The following is a 20,007-nucleotide window of genomic DNA, read 5'->3' on the forward strand; positions in this document are numbered from 1 at the left end:
ACTGCTAAAAGTTAAATAACAGGACCAGCATTTGTACCCCATGGAGGGGAAAAAGCAGCTGATCACTATTTGATTCTTTCTTATATTTATTAAATCTCCTTAATGTCTAGCATATTCTTAAATCTTTTACCTTTCTTAATGTTATGTCACTTACAACTAGGGTGCAACAAAGGCCCTCATACTTTTTCTCTTATTATTTTTCTTTGTAAACAAATACACAGTGGAAAAAAAAGGTCCTTAACCTTCAGAAAATGTTGAAGTTCAAACTCAAGAAGTCAGATGAAATATTATTAGCCAGTTTATTTTTAATAATGTTCGCAATGCTGTTATCAAAATGTATTAACAATAAATTTATTTATTAATTAATTTAAATATTTTAAATAGATACATTAATATATTATATAATAATAATCATATAGTAATTACATATATACACACACTGTATTAAAATTATATTTGTAATTTATAGATAAATAGAATTTAAAAATATAGCAGATTGAATGTCAATATCTTAATGTCAACATCAAACACATTACAAAAATTCTCTTTAATATTCCTCTATGTATTCTGCAATAATTATAATTTAATAGAAAACCTTATATAACCTATAATTGAATTTTTTAGATAACCTTGAGAAAAAAATATTCGAGTAATAAAACACTTGAAGTATTTTACCTTAAATGAAGTAGCTGCAGTTGACTTAAAAAAAGTAATGCAATATAAGACACCACAGGTCATGGCACCACTAAACAAAGCAGTGATGCTACAGAATTGTCACCATTATGTAAACATCACAATGGATGTAAAATAATAAGAATACCTTAGCATTTGACCAGTGGCGGCTCGTCGGGGGAGGCAGGGGAGGCACAGCTTCCCCATAATTTTGTGGTGAAAATGGGAGGAGGACGATTTAATGTTAATAAAATTCACAATTCATTTCAGTTCATGTCTCAGAATGTGTACATTTTGTTTGTAATTTCACAGTTGTAATACCATAACGTGAAAGCGCCACTTTTCTATCGCGAATGTGCCGAATCTGCTGATGTAATTGCAACCGCTAATGATAGAGAAGGGTAGGGGGAGGCCGGGGGAGAGGTGAGCTCTCGTGCCTCCGTTGGTAACAAATATTAGCCAATCACCATCAAGTGATCACTTTCAGCGCTGAGGAGTGTTGAGAAAAGAACCCTCGCAAGGGAGGCTAGCCTCCCTTCTGATATCAACCAATCATCAAAGAGACGTAAATTACGTGATATTAGTTTGAACGTCTGCCGCTGCGCTGATAATGTACCAAGTACTTATGATGAGTAGCGATATTGAATATTTGATTGCCAACAGATTTACCAAGCTGTCATTCAAACAGTATATATACAAATTTAAAAAAGGGAAAACAGCCTAAGCTGGATATAGGCTACAGCAGTCGGCTTAATTAAATGGCGCAACAGGCAGCTCTCTTTTAACACAGACTTATAAGAAGGGATGGATGTTTGCTTCAAGTGATAGGCCAGGTAAGTGAAATTATGCTATCTTGCTGTATGTATGTCGTTTTCTTTACGTTTTCTGACTAAAAGCAACCAAAAAGCCATTTTAAAGTGGTTAAGCAAATAATAATAATAATCGGCAGGGATCCCAGACCAATACAATTAGTGTGCCTCCTCTATTTTAAAACCCACAAGCCGCCACTGCATTTGACTGGAAGGAAAGACATTACGTATCTTTTTAGACTGGCTTAAGTTCTTCTTAAACATTAATTAACCCCATGTCCTGCAAGCACTTCTGTTGCTATGGACAACATGAGAATGTCTTTTTTCAGTGCTCTTTCTCTGTTAAAGGTGACAATATAAATGTTTCAGAAGGAAGGGTGTGACTAAGCCCTGTAATAAAGGCTGTAATTAAATTCACTGATTCCAACTCCAGTTCTGATACGGAAAACTAAATATAACCTTAATAGAGACCTGCAACTCTAATCAGCTTCTCACAAGCCTGAGTCACTGCATTGTAAGAGCAGTGTTTAATCCTTTATTTAAATGCTAAGCACTTTTGTTTGAGGCCACTGCTGTCTTACAGAATCATGCCACTCTCTATAAAATGCTGCTGAATGCTACAGGGGGGGAAAAATGCATTATACTACAAGTGACTGGATTCAGTTTTTTTTTTCTTTTTTCATACATTTGTCAATGTCTTACAATAAAAGGACAAATTTAGTCGGGAACCGACAAAAATGCATGGGACATTCTGTCACATTATGATTATCCTATGTTTTATGCAATTTAAACGAATAGTTCATAAAAAAATACTGACAATTTACTCACCCTCAGGCCATCTAAGATGTAGATAACATCATCTGAACAGATTTGGAGAAATTTAGCATTACATCACTTGCTCTGCAGTGAATGGGTGCCGTCAGAATGAGAGTCTAAACAGCTGATAAAAACATCTCAATAATCCACAAGTAATCCACACAACTTGAGTCCATCAATTAACGTTTTGTGAAGCGGAAAGCTGCATGTTTGTACGAAACGAATCCATCATTAAGGCATTTTAATTTCAGTAATCAGTAATACATATTATTATTATTATATTATCATACATAACACTTCCTCCAGTGTTTAAGTCCATCCCCTGTTGTCCACTCACATCAAAATAAACGGTTTTAGAACTTTTCATTTTTGGGTTAACTATTCATTTAATTCAGTTCACTTTAATTTTGTTTTTTTGACTACATCATTTACATCTAGATATTTAAAAAATATTTTATAACTTGATCTTGCAAGATTTGTATCAGCTCTTAACAGTGTTGGGGAAAGTTACTTTTAAAAGTAATGCATTACAATATTGCGTTACTCCATAAAAACTAATTACGGTACTTAGTTACTTTTTATGGAAAGTAATGCGTTATGTTAATTTTGCGTTACTTTTTAAATCTGGACAGGGCTTGCTTGTTTGTTTGTTTTTTTAAGTTATATTTTTGGCAAATATAAAAGCCTTTTCACACCAAAAGTGAAATGAATAAGCCTCAGGCTGAAAGGAAAGTAAATTTACGTCCATACAGTAGAATGCAGAAGAAGAAATTTCAACACAATTCAGCAATAAAAAAAGTGTTTGTCTAGAGTAATTTTTGCTTGTTAGTACGGTTGAACTGGATCATCGAAGGTCAGAAGCAAAGACATTGGTTAATAGAATGTGATTAAATACATAAAGGATATTTGTGTTGTTTAACATTTAATTATTGCAAGTTCATTTTGAGGAATACTGAATCTGTGTTTTTTTTTTGTGAGTGAGATGAATGAATGCATATTCATATTTATTTCAGAACTACAGTAACATCTTCTGATTTCTCTCAGCATGGGGACAGGAGAGCTGTCAGTTAATAAATTGGAAAAAAAAGTAACTTGCGTTACTTATTTGAAAAAGTAACTCGGATATTCTCTAGTAAAATAAAAAGTAATGCGTTACTTTACTAGTTACTTGAAAAAAGTAATCAGATTACGTAACTTGCGTTACTTGTAATGCGTTACCCCCAACACTGGCTCTTAAGGATTTACTCCTGTCTTAACTATTGCTACAGTTACAATCCTGAGGCTTGTGCTCAAGAAACTATGAAATTCTTTCAGCCTTGCCCTCGCATGACTTTAAAAAGGGGAACCAAATCCGGACGCTGTCTGCATTCAAACGTGAAGACATTTAAAAGATAAGTGTGGAGACATGTGTGATTGAAATTTGATTAGATCGTGCCATCCTTCTCCTGAGGAAAACAAGCCTGAGCTGTTTGGATCTCACAGTGGTAACTTCCCATTACGCTATTAGAAACATCGGTCATGAAAAATCTGCCATTGCAATCTGTTAATAACAGTGTTTGTGTTGCAATTGAAACCTCATGATGAAATTGTTTTACTCACCAGTAAAGGAGGCTGAAGAACAGCAGAAAAAGGCACACAGACACAGACCATCCACTTGCCTTGACTCCAAACCATTTCAGAATGTCGACTAACGGCTGCATGATGAGACCCGTCACTCCCACCGCTGGCTTTCTGCACACAGAGAGGAGACGCTGACAAATGAAATGCACTTGGAGTTCAATGTATGTTATCTACACACTGTAACATCACAATATAACTCATCAGGTCTTAATAAAACAAGATAAGTAAATTAAAATATAATATCAATAAAAGCTATTTATTAACCGTCTTTCGTGAAAAAAAGGTAATGCTTTGTAATAAGGTTCCATTTGTTAATATTAGTTCATTATTTAACTAATTAGTTAACATAAACTAACAATGAAAAATGCTTCTATACCATTTATTAAGCTAAGTTAATATTAATTTCAACATTTCAACTTATTATTAATTGACCTGAGCTAAGATGAACTAACAATGAACAGTTGTATTTTTAGTAAGTAATGTTAACACAGATAAATACTGTAGCAAATATATCGCTCATTTTTAATTAACGTTAGTTATTGCATTAACGGTAACTAATGGGACTAGCAGTGTGAGACCCTTATCCCACAAGACGATACGAGACACGAGACTGGGTTCACGAGAATGAGACGAGACGAGATTTTTAGACTTTTTAAAAGAAATCCTCAATGATGAAATATATGGGGGAAAATAGTATTTTATTCAACTGAAAAACACAAAATGCAAAAAAGTAGGTGCATTTTGAAATCACCTTGTACTCTATGAAATTAAACATCTATTTTAATTAATTAATTTAATTTAATTAATTGTTACCAAATTCTGTGTTTTAGCATGTCTAATTATTTGAATGCATAAAACAACTTAATTTATTATTATTTTTTCTTAAAGTAGCCTTATGAATTTTTTTCCCCTCAGAAATTCTGTGTTGTGTATTCACATTTTTCTGGTTATCATATGAAGGCATAAAACATTAATTTAATTGATCATTTATCTTTTTAATTATTGAAAATTAAGCAAACAAGATTTTTTGGCAAACAAAGGGGATTTACTATTAATATTAAAACATGGAAGAAATGTTTTGTGCGATTATTCCTTAAATTATATTTGTTTCATTTTAGTAGTAGTAGTAGTAGTAGGTTATGTACATTCTACTGAAAAATAGTTTTAGGCACAATGTCTTCCAATCAAACCGGACTTTTATTTTGACGGGTTGCCGTGAATACCTTTACAGTTCTGTGTATGAGATATGACGCTAGTTTTACTCAAATCAAATGCTAAAATGCTCATGAAGTGACTCTTAGAGCAGTTCTGGAGATGTTGTTCGTGTGTTTACGTCCTTATTTAGTGAGACGGCAGACGCTGAAATCACCACGAGTGTCACGCGCACTTCAGAATGTGTGTAGTAAACGAAACCACGCGTCTGCGCCATTCATTAACAGAGACAGGCCTAACATGCAGGATTCATATTTAAATCGACTTTTGCGGCCTAATGTTTACAGATACTAGTCCATATCGTGATTTGATTTAAGTGTAATGACCTACTTTTGATTCATTCAAAATTTGACAAATTCCGTGACATTCCGCGTTAAACTGTGAATTCTGTTTTTATGACTGGATAAAGACTACACTGCGTAATTTTCCCACTTATCATGCGGCCACTTGCCTGATGTGAACATAAAATATCTCACATACCACCACTTGTGAACTAGCCAGTGTAATGCAAATATATCTGAAAGGTCTCGCGAGACCAGTCAGATCCACGAGATCTCGTCACACCCCTAAATGGGACTTTATTGTAAAGTATTACCCAAAATAATGACAATTTTACATGCATCCATTAATTTTGGCACTTGATGATGAACACATAAAGTCACTCCAAAGAGAACACAAAAAGAAACACTTAAAATGGGATATATGTGAATTACGTTGCTAAAATGCATCGAGCAACATAGTTTATTGTAATAATGCACCAGTGGAATTTAAAATTTAAGAATTAAAAACCTAAACAAACAACTGAAAAACAACTTTAGTCTGACTTTTTTTCCCTACAGTTCAAATTAACTTTTGGTGCAAAAAAATTACAGTGTAAAACAAACAACAAATAAACAAAACAAGTTTTGTCGTAACAATACATCTAACTAGTGAAAAAAAAATGGGCAAAGAAATCCCATAGACTTACAATATATTGAAAAAGTGACCCATGCAATATCTAAAGGAAAGGAAAAATCAATTTAAACAGAATGATATCCTTCATGAGGATCTAAACACTACCCTGTAACACTTGATCCATTCACCTCACCCACATTATTAGTGTTTAAAGGAGTCATATGCTGCTAAAAAGAACATGATTTTGTGTATTTGGTGTAATGAAATGTGTTTATGCGGTTTAAAGTAAAAAAAACACATTATTTTCCACATACTCTACATTATTGTTTCTCCTCTATGCCCCGCCTTTTTGAAATGCGTTGATTTTTACAAAGCTCATCGGTCTGAAAAAGCGAGGTGTGCTGTGATTGGCCAGCTATCCAGTGCGTTGTGATTGGCCGAATACCTCAAGCGTGTGACGGAAATGTTACGCCCCTCACCATACTGTTGATGCCTTGTCCGGCCGGGGCGACGAGATAAAAACATGAAAACCCATTATAAACATTACTCTACCAGGATCAGTAAACAGTCCTCCATTAAATGCGCTGCACACATCTGGATATTTGTAACAGTCAGCTGTCTGTTATATTATCAATAACTGTTAGACCAATAGTCTGAGATCATGTAAGGACATCAACCTGTGTGCAAAAGGGCCAATCACAATTTCACAATAATGCCAGATAAACTTTTAACAGACAGGCTAATGTGACACTATGCATGATTCTCAGTGATTCTTATACTTGAATTCATAAAGCAGAATGTGAGTTTCGACAAATATTACATGCTTACTTGTTTATAAAGTAAAGATCAGAGCTATAAATAAATAATAATCACCTCAAAGTATATATTAACATAAAGTGAAAAGTATGTCACATAATCAACCAAACAAACCAATCAATAATAATGTAAACAAATAAACAAACACATTATTTCCATTTTATTTCATTTATTTTCAAATATGACTTCTTGTAAGTCATTCTACAACAATTCGATTTGGTAATTAATTAATTCTGGTACATCTGTGTACACTATGTAATCGTGAAACTCCTACGAAATTCAAGGTAAAACTGTTTAGAATTTACCGACAACATTGTGTTACAGTTTTACCAACAGAAATATGAAGAATAAGTTCAATACTTTCGATGCACTCTCTTGTGTCACCTTCCCCCTATCGTTTTGTAATAGAATCCGTACGACAGATTACGTAATAAAATGACCGAGCAGCGAAAATGCACTCTGCTAATAATGTTTGCTGTTGCTTGAGTTGCTAAATCTGGGTTACAGTGTTATGAAAGGTTTAGATGATCACGATAGTAAATGATATAAGCAATGCGCTTACCCCGTGTTTGACAACAACCGCTTGCAACGACACTCTGAGGCGTTCTGGAAAATGTAGTTTTTATGCGGCTGAAAAAAAAAATTCCCCACGCAATGCTTTGTGGTACTTGTAGTTTACAATGATGGCTAGGCGACCACACACAATAAATGTTCTTTATTTGAATACAGTAATAACATAATTATAACATGAATTATTTTATAGCGTTTTATTTAATGTATTTTTTAAAATATACAGTTAAAGTTTATATGTTTGCTACATATATTCCTTGGTTTTCCTGAATTATAAAACATTACTTTATGTAGAAACGGTGCATGAACACATGAAGATCACTATTTTAATATGTTTAGTACTGGATAACATTACTCACAGCTGGATAAATCGCTGTAATCCCTTTTTATTTAATTTTTGTTTTATATAAAATTATATATATATATATTTTTACTTTATACAAAATTAACAATTAACAAACAGTGTTACAGTCTAATCAAATTAATTTATGAAATGCCCAATGTATTAAAAAGGGATATCTAATTCCATAAACATTGAAAGTAGTTGCAAGAGCAAATAAAGGTAGGCTATAAGAGATTCTGGCTCAATCTCTGTAAATGTGATGGACTTCATCCTGTGCAAATCCAGTGAAGTCACTGAGCAGCCACACAATTCATAGTCGACAGAAACATCCAACCTGTGACAAAAAAAACAATAGATACGATCGATATTTGAATGCAATAATAAAATCGTACCGTTTTTTAAATCAACGTTATTGTCACTATAATAAATAATACAAATGGAGAAAGATTGGAACGCTAGTATCTTTCAACTTTAAAATATTCCTTATGATTTATTTATTATTGTATGTAGTGTAAAAACTCAAATGTTCTGGGCATGGCATTATGGGAATACTAGTATTTTTGTCATTCCATAATAGTAATCTTTGAAATACCTTGGATACATAAACCATATTGTTCCATTAATTAAGTGTATATTAAAGTACCACTATACTACCATCATTATACCATGGTATCATCGCAGTAAGGGGAGCGATAAATGTAATATCAAAAGTACTTTGACAGAACTAGCTGTTTTCAGCTCAGTGCTGAGCCCGATCGAGTAGATCGTCGTTTGATTTAAAGGCCCTGTTCAACCTGATCGACCGCCTCGTCGTTTGATTACAACGCAAAGTCGCTCCGTTCGCTCGCTCGTTCCTCTCATTGCAACTTTTGCAGGCACTCACTCCACAGACATGATCACCAGCTGAAGCCAAGACCTGCAATTTGGCTCTTTTTAGAGCCAAAACACTATCGATACCCGTGGAGTTAAGTTGCAGACATCCTTTTTTCCCCTCACGCACCCCGGGCCGATCTTCAAATTGAAATTCTGGATGTGATTTTTCATTCTTTAGTCCTTCTTCTCTCCCTGATGAACTGGGTTAGTAATGCAGGAGACCGCAGCGATTCTGTCCGCCGCTCAAGATGGCAGATTTTTATTGAGTTGTGAACAGTGCTGTCGCTTCATTTTTTGCCATGAATAACAGAAACCCTTGCACCGATGGCCCCTGTATACGAAGGTAAGATCTAGCCTTACGAGGGTGAAATTAATGTCAGACCTGCACATAATTGACTAACATTATTCACTCTCTCCGCAGAGAGACCGTCGGGTTACCAATCTGTTACTTGTGTCGAGAGAGGATACATTTGTTAAATTAGTATTATTTATGAAATCTTAGATTGATATGCTATCAGTAAGTTGTTGAATTCGTCCAGGGTTTTTTGTGGATTTTGACCGAAAGGTATTAGAAACCGCCAACCACCCTGTTTCATTGTGTACTGCTGTCTCTTCATTTAATGTTTATTCTTATCATTACAAAATATCACAGTTTTATAATCGATTGCTTTGTATTCTGCATGCTCATATCATATATAATATATTATATGGATCTATTTAGCTAATATACGAAACGAAAGTGGATATGAAGCATACAGGCAGTATGTATACAGATAAGGCATGATTGTTAAATTAGTAGTTACTTCTTGGATTTGCACTTACTAATTTCTCGTTTCACTGTTATGTGACTTGTTGTTCTATTGATGCTGTAGTGTACAATGTATGTTGTAATGGTTTGGCGTGATTTAGACTAACTAATACACACTGCAGTGTTATGGTGACTAATCATTGTGCAGGAATGCTTTATGGAGAATGAAAGGGAACGTCCAGTTTTTACTTTCTTAGCATTTTTTTGTTCTGCGTGAGGAATGAAATTCATCAACAGTCTGAAAAGCTGCTTTTGTTCTCCAGAGAGTAGGCTATCCCGAGGTCACTACAGGGGGTTAGTTCACCCCAAAAGGAATTCTGTCATCATTTGCTTACCTAAACCTCTTTGACTTTAATTGTTTTTTTGTCTGTGGCGATTTTGGACAGAATGTTAGTGACTGGCGGCCTTAGTCACTTTCACTGTATGCAATAAAAGACGAAATGAAAGTGAATGGTGATTGAGATCTTTCTAGCCACACAGGTTTGGGATGACATGAGGGTGTGTAAATGATGACGGATTTTTGGATGAACTATCTCTTTATGGCTGTGTCTTGAAACCATATGCTGCCTATTTAGACTGCATACTTGGGCATCATAGGTGCATATGCAGCTTTTTGGGGCACTAGATGTGCCTTCAGTGCTTAAAAATATAGGTAGCTCATTAGGTTTTCAGACACAGCCTTAGTTGTGGTTGAGTTTGAGGATTGAGGTTGAATCATATTCCGGTTGGTTTTAGTTCATAATTTGGACAAAGACAAAGCAATTCATGTGCCCCAAAAATCCCAGAGGTGCCATGCCAACCTCAGATTGCATTTACCTTTTTCAAATTTTTCAGTATTTCTAATGGATTACCCATGCTCCCTCTGCTGGTGATAGCAACTCACACCCTTTTTTTGGTTTTTAATTAAATATTTTTAAGATTATTTGCTCAAAATGAATGCGCTATACTTTTTAATGTTTGCCTGTTATGAACTATTAACCTAAAGCAAGTGGGAATCATGCAAACTTTTACTCTTAGTTAATTAGATGATCTTACGTAACACGCCCATGGATGCTGCAGATGGATGGGTGCTAGATAGATTCATCTTGTGGCACTTGTAACATTTGAAGACCCTTAAGGTAACCATATGGGACATCTAAAGACCCACTTGGTTTAGCCTTCATGTTACTTTAGAGGTTTGCTCTGGATGTGTAAATGGCTTCTCCTATGGGGACGTTCACCGTGATCCCAAACAAATCCAAGTGAGCTTATTTAAGAAACAATATGTGGGACTTTAGCCAAATTGTTTGCTCAAACAGTAATGCTCATAAGCTGTAAAGAGAGATTTTTCATTTGGAAGTAGTTAATGAAATAGAGATAACATTGTTCTGGTGGTTTCTCTTTCTCTGCTCTTGCTTATTATAGATGCGTGTGCTCAGAATGGAAATGTAGGGCAGCATCACACATTGACTTAACTGTCTAAATGTCTTGTGTGATATTTATGAATGTAATTATGTCGTTTTTACACTTCAGATGGCTGGTTATGCAGAAATGTCGTTCTTTTGCTGTTTATCTCTCTTTGTTTCAATTGTAGAGTTGTTTTCTTTGAGTTACAAAAGCTGGAAATTCTAATATGGTGATATTGATATATCATTACCTAACGAATGCCTAATAATTGGTTCATTTGTTGCTTTTGTGGTTTGAGCAGCCAGTCCAATGTAATGCCAATCTGTGAGTGTATGTGAACATGCATTAAAACTAGATTAAATGTCTGGTCATGCTTGTTTAGCATTTATTTACGGACTCCTCTGCTCATCTCATGGCTGTCAGATGCGTGTATTGTGTCACTAAGGCACATGCGCGCTGTGTTGAGCTCTTTTCAAAAGCAGGAGTAAAAGACCTTTCAGTTTGTGAATAAATATCTGTTACTGCTCCAGTTTAGGGTACAGACTGTCCGTGGAGACGTTTGTAATGCCAGTCCATAGTGAGAGCTCTTTGTTGTTGCCTTTTCCCCTGCACTGATGTGTCTTTGTGGAGCGCTGTGGTGCAGGCCTAATGCTCTGGCTCAATCCCATACGGAAGAGTAATCTGGGGCCAGAGGAGCCTTGGCTCCTGGCCTCGTAACCCACACTGACATGTTGATAAATGTCTGATGTGAGGACCAGGACTACCTGTCTCTACGGCAGAAGGAAGCGAAGGTTTAGCTTTGGAATTCTGGAGATGGAAAGACACCTTGAGTCAGACCTGTTTTTTCTCTTTATATTTAGGGGTCATGTGTGGTGATTATTAATATTATTTGCAGTATGCTTGATCTTTGAAGGAATAGTTCAATGAAAATGAAAATTCTCTTATTATTTATTCAAAGTCATGCTGTTGCGAGACTTTTTTTTTCTTTTCTTCCTGGGACGGTAAAGGAAATGTTTCACAGAATTTCCAAGCTCCTCTTTTCCATGAAACATAAATATACCATACTGTTGAAAAGTTTAAGTTCAGTAAATTAACATTTTTATTTAGCAAGGATGCATTAAATTGATAAAAACAACAGACAACATTTCAAATTAATTTTATTTTGAACTTCATTAAAGCACCCTGAAAAAGATGTATCACACTTTCTACAAAAATACATTAAGAAGCTCAACTGTTTTAATAATATCAACATTGATATTAATAATAAGAAATGCTTCTTGATCAGCAGATTAGCATATTAGAATGATTTCTGAAGGATCATGTGACACTGAAGACTGGAGTATGAAGAATGTCTGCTGGAAATTCAGCTTTGCCATCACAGGAATAAATAATATTTTAAAATCTAAAATAGAAAATTGTTATTTTAAAGTGTAATAATTTTATACGTATATTTATAATAATTATTCCCCCCCCCCCTGTATTTTTAATCAAATAAATGCAGCCTTGGTGAGCTTCAAAAAAAAAAAATCTTATTAACCCCAAACTTTTGTATGGTAGTCTATAAACAGAAACTGTTCTCTCCTGAAATGACCTTATCTAAAATAAAAGCACCATCAAATTGGTCCACATGACTTCTGAGACCAATATTTTACAGAACCAGTATAATGGTCTAAGCCATATGATTAGTTGTTCTTTGACCTGTAGATGATCTCTGCCAACTGTTTTTGCTTTTCAGACCTTTGGAAACTTTCTTGGTTCCCCTGAGTTTGAGTTCACGCCACCATCTCCGCTTGACGACTGCCTGCGTCATAAATTTCATAAAGCAACTGTTCCAACATGTCTTTCTGTTTTGTTTCTGTTCTATTTGATAGATTGTCCCTAACTGATCTTAACCCATGCCTAAGGTCCAGGGTCATTGCCAGTTGAGAATTGCAGGAAAATCTATAAGTTTGGAGGTCATTACCCCTGAGTGAGTTTACATTGTTGCCCTCCTCGATCAAGAGGAAGTGCTTCTTTGCGAGTACACTGAAGCATTGTGACACCGGTCTCCATTTGGCAGATGTACAAATGCCTGGTTCTCATAGCCATCCACGTTTGAAAACCACAATGGCTGTCCAGGTCATTGGTCACTCTGGAAATAGTGTTTTCCAGCGCATTATCCTCACTGAAGTCCTTACAGGACTTTTTGCCTCACCGTGGGTCAATGAATGAACCGCAGTCTTACTGAATGTGATTATGCTGTCCTCATCTTGTGCTCCTTTGAAGCCTGAGGGACATTTGAGCTCTCAGAACCTCAGTGGGGAAATGGCTCACAGGTGTGCCCTGGTGCACAAGGGAGCAGAATTGTGAGATAGGGGGGTTGGTTAGTTAATGGGGTCTGTCCTACTGACAGAAACCAAAAATGTAGGGGAAAACGGGGCTTTGTGTTACTGGCCAGGATGAGCTCATTCATTTTATCTGGGTATTTATTTTTCTTGTGAAGTGTGTCAATTTTGCATGTTTGGATCGAAACTGAAATGTACAATATGAGTGCATTGACCGTATCTAAGATGTATACACTTTATGAATGTCTGATTTTAGAAAAGTGCTAATCTTTATAAACTCTCTGTTTGGATTGGACCACCGCTAGTGAACAAGTTCAATATTCCAACACAATCTCATAATGTGTCTCTCATTATCAATAAATGACTGTCTGAGAAAAACATTGTTAATGGCAAACTTATTTATAAATGAAATCCAGATAGGAGTAATAAAAGTAATTTGCACTCTGTGTATGGCTATAATTATCTTCAAAGCTCAACAAGTATGAAATATAAACACAGTGGATGTTTTGGTATAGCATGTTTTTCTCATTAACTGATTTGTGTTAATGTGACGACACGGTGACGTTGTCCTCTAGAAGCCTCACTGAATGAAACTGTCAAATTAAGTATATGTTGTTAAATGTGATGGCTTTAGATATTTCATTCATCTCTTTTATTATAAATACAATAAAAACAAACTCAGAATCCTGTTAATTCAGTATTCTATAAACCTCAGAGGATTCTTAAACCTCTATGTCTCTGAAGTTGTTCATTTGTAAAAGTTGGAGCAGAGAATTTAAGAAAACAATATAGAATTTTTGGGGCTGTAAGTGTGTTAATATATTTAACTGTAATTTTTAATACGATTAGGGAATATTAAACCATAATACTAATATCATAACCATTTTTCATTATTCTTTATAAGTGTTGTCTTAGTATTATTTATATACTATTAATATTTTTATTAGTAGTATTTTACTTTTAGTTTAAGTTTGAGTCATTTTTGGGGTGTCTTTGTCATTTCTATTAGTTTGAGTAATTTAGTACTTTCAGCAGTTAGTTGCCAAGACAACATTTCTGATTTTCGTTTATTTAATTTTTTTATTGTAGAGTAGAGTAGAGTACAGTTTTTTTTTTTTCTCACCAGTTACTTTTAATTTGCTCACCGAGGGCTTGATGACACTGATCTGGAACAATTTTTATACTTAAATATAAAGTATAAGTACAAAGAAATAAATTGTAAGGAATTTTATGTTTTTCTTCGGGTTTATAATTCCACCTGTATTTTAATAGTAGTACATAAAATTAGGTTTAATTACTTATTATTGTACTTAATTACTAGTAATTACTTTGGTTTCAGATGTCTATATAAAAGCCGGTTTATTTTGAAACAGCTTTAGAAACGGGTTGTCTTTAGTTTATATCATGCTTAATATTTTTCTCACATAGTACAAATGGGTTTTTTACAATATATAGCTGCCTTTATAATTATTATTTATTTGTTTATTTGTTTTTAGGAAGCGTGTCACTCGCAAAGGGATCTTCACATTGCACTGACTATTTTTGTCTTCAAGTTCTTCTCTGTACGTCTACTCTCGGGGCACCACGGCACATGACCTGCAGGCTGCATTATGGGATTTTATTATTTCATAATTAGCCTGTTTGCTGTGCTCATGCTGATTTACGTAATAATTTGTTGTGTAACTCCCAGTTTAAATGACTAATTTGCAGTTGTCTATCTGTGAAAGTTTTGGCATGACTGGCAAACAATTCATCCGCTATACAGTTTCAGGGAGAGACATGCCAGCGACATTAGCCTGAGAGCTCTCGCCACATGCGAGATACGCCGGGGTAGGTGAGTTCAGCATTGATTCGCAGCCATGCGGAAACAGAAGGATCCAGCTGCAAGCCTCTCTGTTTGTTCCGTGGTGCGGGCATCAGATATGATGCAGCACCAAGGGCATTTTCAGACAATGCTGAGTGTCATACCTTTCTACACCCACACTTATCCCGCAGCACTGATGCATTCTGGGATACATGGCGTGTTTACACGGTAAACAAAAGGTTTGCATTTAGTTGCCAGGCTGTGTCAACATATGGGCAGGGTCGCTTAGTGAGGTAAATAAGCAGCAATGAAAATGCAAAGGGAAACCAGTGGATATGATAAGGAAATCAAGTCATTTTTGTTTCAAAATATCACAAACGGGCCTGTTTTGACTCACTCTGCCAGGTCTGGTGGATGTGCTTTTTTTTAAAAAATTTTATTAAAGGGTGGGGGTCCAACTGGCATGTTTCCTTTGATCAGATATGAGAGGATCAGTTCACGCTGGGGTCTCTCCCGGCTGCATTATTCCACCAACAAAGGGAAATAAAAGGGGGGCTTTTTTCACAGCCACTGGATTTGCAGGGCTGTAATCACATAGCAATTACTCCTTCATGAAGGGCACCATTCATTTTGCCTTCACACCTATGGTTACTGGCACCAGGGATCATATCACCAGCCACTGACTGATGGAATTCAGCTGCTTTTGTGCAATGCAATACTGCTTATGCGTATATCTCAGGGCATCAGTTAGGAATTTTTGCAAAATGCATAACAGCAAGTGGTTGATGAGCCAACATATTTAACTTGAGCTGTACATACTCTGAAACATTTGGAATAGAAACAGTTTTCACTCAGAAATTGCTAGTCCATTTCTTAAACGATTGGCAAATGGCAAGTAACACATTGAATTACCCCTTGTGCTGTGCTGAAAAAACTTTACCTAATTGGGTGTTCGCAGTCAAATATGAGCTGCTTTTTTAAAAATGACTTGGATTCAATCTTTTTATCAACTTGTTTTTTTTCAGTTAGCATAGGTTTTGTATTTCTTTTGGAACTGATTGATTATACTCCTCATTGACCTGAGCTTATGCACCTCAGTTTTTGAGTGGGGGAAAAAAAACCCAACAACATTATTTGTGGACAATTTTGGTCCAGACAAAAGTTCACTTAAAAATTGAGGTGAAAATACAAAATCTGTGCTAATTGTAAAAAACACGTCGTAAGAAAAGTTTTTATAGGCCAGTCATGTTTGCCCTGGGAACAACACAAGTGTAAGATGGTGGGAAAAAATGTCCAAAAAGTACCAAAATTATTGATTTTTGAATTTGTTATATGTGTGAACAAAGTCAATAGGTTTTAATCCAATGTGGTAACATTAACTAGCATTTTTTGGGAAAAGAAAATCCTCTCTGGGTCTAAATGACCAGAAAACCTGAAATATTATTATCTTGTATAATTCTTTTGCACTCCAATAATCTTTGTTTTATTTACAACTTTTGAGAAATCATTTTTATAGTGTACTTGGAGATAAAACATGGTCTCATGTGCTGTTTTCTGTTATGTGGGTTACTGTACATGAGCATACATAGATGAAACCGAGGGTTAAATTGGCATACAATGCATTCATTGGTCTTTCAGCATGCTCTCCCCCTCCCTGTTCTGCCCATGCCTTGCCAGCCTGCTGAAAGCACATTGTCTATGCCCTATATAATCCTATTGTTGTCGAGAAACCCCCATGACCTGGGCCATTTGGCATGACGAGGCCCGGCCTGCTTTATTGGGGTTAATGTAGTCTAAACTTGATGTGACAGACAGATTAGCTTTGCCCACAAATATCTTATAGTTAGAACCAACATAACTGAACACAGTAGTATAAACGCCCATGTTTCATTGGTTGCATTTACATTTTTTTTTTCATTTATTAGGGTTGGTATTGGCCATTCTTCTACATGGAAACTCAAGGGGCGTACACACAAAGAGTGATCTGTAGTGTGAAAATGAATGGAAGTCATTTATTATAAATGAGATTTGGTGATGTGACAGTTGAGCAGAGTTTAACATTATGCAAAGGAGCAGGGACGTAATGCTGCAGCTACCAATGGTAGTGCAGACAGTAATGCTTACATGATCAACCTACTTGACACTAGGGCTGCACCGTGTTTTGTTTTGTTTCTAAATATATTTTTATATTATTTTAATAATTTATGTATTCATCAGTACATGATAATATTCAGTATTTATAAACTGATAAATACCTTTCTTCTATTACTAGGACTTTTTATAACAGTTTTTAAAAGAATATTTGCACTGCACATAATAATGTCTAATGTATATATAAGAAATAAGGAGGCAAAGTCCTCAAAGTTTTATTTTTTTTCTTTCTTATTTTTATTTTTTTGTATCAAATGTAAACTCATGTCCCAGTCACACTGAAGAATAAGCCTGAGAGAGATATTGTCGATAAGTCTCTTAAAAATGGTCAGTTCCCACCCTCTCATTTTCATGTTTTATGCCTCATGTTCTGAAAGCGGCAGACAGTGCTGCAGGTAAAACTCTCTCCACACACACTCACACACACACACACACACACACACACACACTCACACTCACTCACACACACACACAGAGTCATTGTGGGGTATGGTCGCCCAGTCCAACTGTAGGCTCTTCACAGATGGCTGCAGGTAGCGTGACACGCTTGGCTGATAACCAAAGGACTTCAAAGCCCCAAACAGCCAGAACAGAGCTGAGAGAGTCTGCCCCACTTTTTGATGTGCGCCTGGAGGAGAGAGAAAGGGACACTGGCGCCCTGACAGACCAGAGCGCTCTTAAGAGCCGGAGAAGAGCGGCCCCATTGCCCCTTAATGAGCTCTGCTCGAAAACCCATCATGCTCACACACAGGTCCTTTTTGTCAAAAATATTTGATCAGTTAACGGTAGACTCTAGTTAACCAAGCAAAGCTCTGATTGACAACTTTTTAAAACTAATTTTGACTTTTAAGTCACATTTTTTCCAGTTTTTGCTCTTTAATTTAAAGTTCTCTTTGAATTTGAGACACTGTGAAGGTTGTAAGGGACAGTCTTAAAAGATAGTTCACCCAGAAATGAAAATTCTGTAATCATCTACTCAGATCCATGTCGTTCCAAACCTGTATGATTTTCTTTTTTTCTGTGCAACACAAAAGACGATTTTTAAAAAAGTCTATTTTTGTTCATGCAGTGAAAGTCAATGGGGTCCAAAAGTCTGTTGGGAAAACAGTTGAAACATCTGTCTCTCTCTTTTGGCATTTCACAATGCATTTTTTTAAAATACGGTAAATATTTTATTACGCTAGAATAGTGTCATATTCAAACATTTTAGTCAGTTTTACTTAGATGTCATTTTTCATTGATTGATGAAAATAACATTTTAGTTGATTAGAAACCAAATATTGAGATTTATTTATTAATTTAGTATGATATAATAATTTTGTTCAAAAGTTTAGGTCCAGTAAGATTTTATAAATGTTTTTCTAAAAAGTCTCGTTTATCAAGGCAGTATTTATTTGTTAAAAAATACAGTAAAAACAGTCATATCACTATTTAAAATTACTTTTATATTTTAGAATGTAATTTATTCCTGTGATTTTCTTTTTTTTATTATCAATGTTGAAAACAGTTGTTCTGCTTGATATTTTATGGAAACCATTACATTCTTTGATAAATTGAAACTTCAAAAGAACAGAATTCATTTTTGTAATTTTATAGATATTTTTAATGTCACTTTTGAGCAATTTAATACATCCTAGCTGATTAAAATATTTTCTTTCAAAAACTTTTGAACATGGGGGACATGTATCAATATTTAACAAATCATAATCTTTCTAGTTTTTCTTAACAGCACATTGTAATTTGTTAATATCTTGCGTTGGTGTTTTTTCCCTGTCATATTTCTATCAACAAAATTGTTTAATTACAGTTCAAATGTATTGACATAATCAGATAAGCCCAGCAATTTTGTTAGATAGAGAACATGAAAGATGCGCTTTGGGCCACTGGTGTGTGACGTAGGCTTTGGATTTCACTGTATACGCTCTCTCTGACCGCACTCTGAACTGACCTGTCGTTAACACACACTCCAGATGACGGCAGAGAGCGAAAGGGAGGCTGATGATAGATGCGGTATCCTCCATCCTCTCCTCTGCTTGCAGGGCCGATTTCTTGGAGGTTAATAATTGAAAGGGTGCTGGTGGGTTGTTGGCAGGGTGTAGTTGTGCGTAGGCTGTAACCTTTGTGTGTGTGAGACGCCCTCCCCTCTTTCAAGATCAGTGACTCTGTGTATCCCATGACCGGTCAGGGCAGCTCGACGCTCCCAGAGCCTAAAAAATCTCTGTCTCCTTCCTCGCTCCATCTCCAAGAAAGGCCAAGTGCCGACCTTTTGCTATGAAAGCATGGCCTTTGCCGTTTCTGGGATTGTTGTTTTACCTCGCAAACTTTGACTGTGAACAAGACATAGCAAGAGCATGAGGAAGAACGAGGTCGCGATGGATGGAAGCTGATACATCTGGGTGGATACTGAGCGTCAACACTGGGACTCACTCGTTCCCTTGTGGGCTCTGGATCCTGTTTATTTTAGGCTGGACACCCTATTTCATGTGTCTTGAAAGTCCGTGTTGCCTTTGGTGTCATGGGCTGGCTGACTGATTAGAGGCTTCTCTCTTTGATGAGTATGACACCAGAAAGTCTCAATTTGGAATCCCTTTGGGATGGTGCTGCGGGGACATTATAACCTCTAACTCGGCTCAGAGACAAGACAAGTCCCGTCAATAATGTATACGGCCCCTTTCTACTTTCAGTAAGAATGTGAGTCACATGTTGTGGGGTGTGTATGTAACAGTGAGTTCCTGTCACGTTTAAAGAGACCTTAAGGGGCCAGAGCACTTAGAATTCAGCCTTGAAATTGGAAAAAAAGACAAATAAAAGAATGAGCTACTATATATATATATATATATATATATATATATATATATATGTATATATATATATATATATATATATATATATATATATATATATATATA

General features: G+C 35.7%; 2 protein-coding genes across 4 annotated transcripts in view; one reads left to right on the forward strand and one right to left on the reverse strand.

The window, feature by feature from the left end:
• The window catches only part of tbxas1 (thromboxane A synthase 1 (platelet)), a 59,796-nt gene extending 52,338 nt beyond the window's left edge, over positions 1 to 7,458 (reverse strand). Inside the window, exons 1-2 of the mRNA XM_016274619.1 lie at positions 7,402 to 7,458; positions 3,897 to 4,028 (exon numbers count right to left, since the gene is read on the reverse strand). Coding sequence (XP_016130105.1) covers positions 3,897 to 3,997 — 101 coding nt within the window. The 5' untranslated portion in view covers positions 3,998 to 4,028; positions 7,402 to 7,458. The remainder of the gene's footprint in view (positions 1 to 3,896; positions 4,029 to 7,401) is intronic.
• Positions 7,459 to 8,540: 1,082 nt separating this feature from the next.
• LOC107587022 (homeodomain-interacting protein kinase 2-like) overlaps positions 8,541 to 20,007 on the forward strand; it is a 101,321-nt gene continuing 89,854 nt past the window's right edge. For all 3 annotated transcript variants that reach the window (XM_016274620.1, XM_016274622.1, XM_016274621.1), the window contains exon 1: positions 8,541 to 8,968. In XM_016274620.1, coding sequence (XP_016130106.1) covers positions 8,950 to 8,968 — 19 coding nt within the window. In that variant the 5' untranslated portion in view covers positions 8,541 to 8,949. The remainder of the gene's footprint in view (positions 8,969 to 20,007) is intronic.

Source organism: Sinocyclocheilus grahami, unplaced genomic scaffold (genome assembly GCF_001515645.1).
Source record: "Sinocyclocheilus grahami isolate Dianchi unplaced genomic scaffold, SAMN03320097.WGS_v1.1 scaffold88.1, whole genome shotgun sequence".
NCBI classification, from domain to species: domain Eukaryota; kingdom Metazoa; phylum Chordata; class Actinopteri; order Cypriniformes; family Cyprinidae; genus Sinocyclocheilus; species Sinocyclocheilus grahami.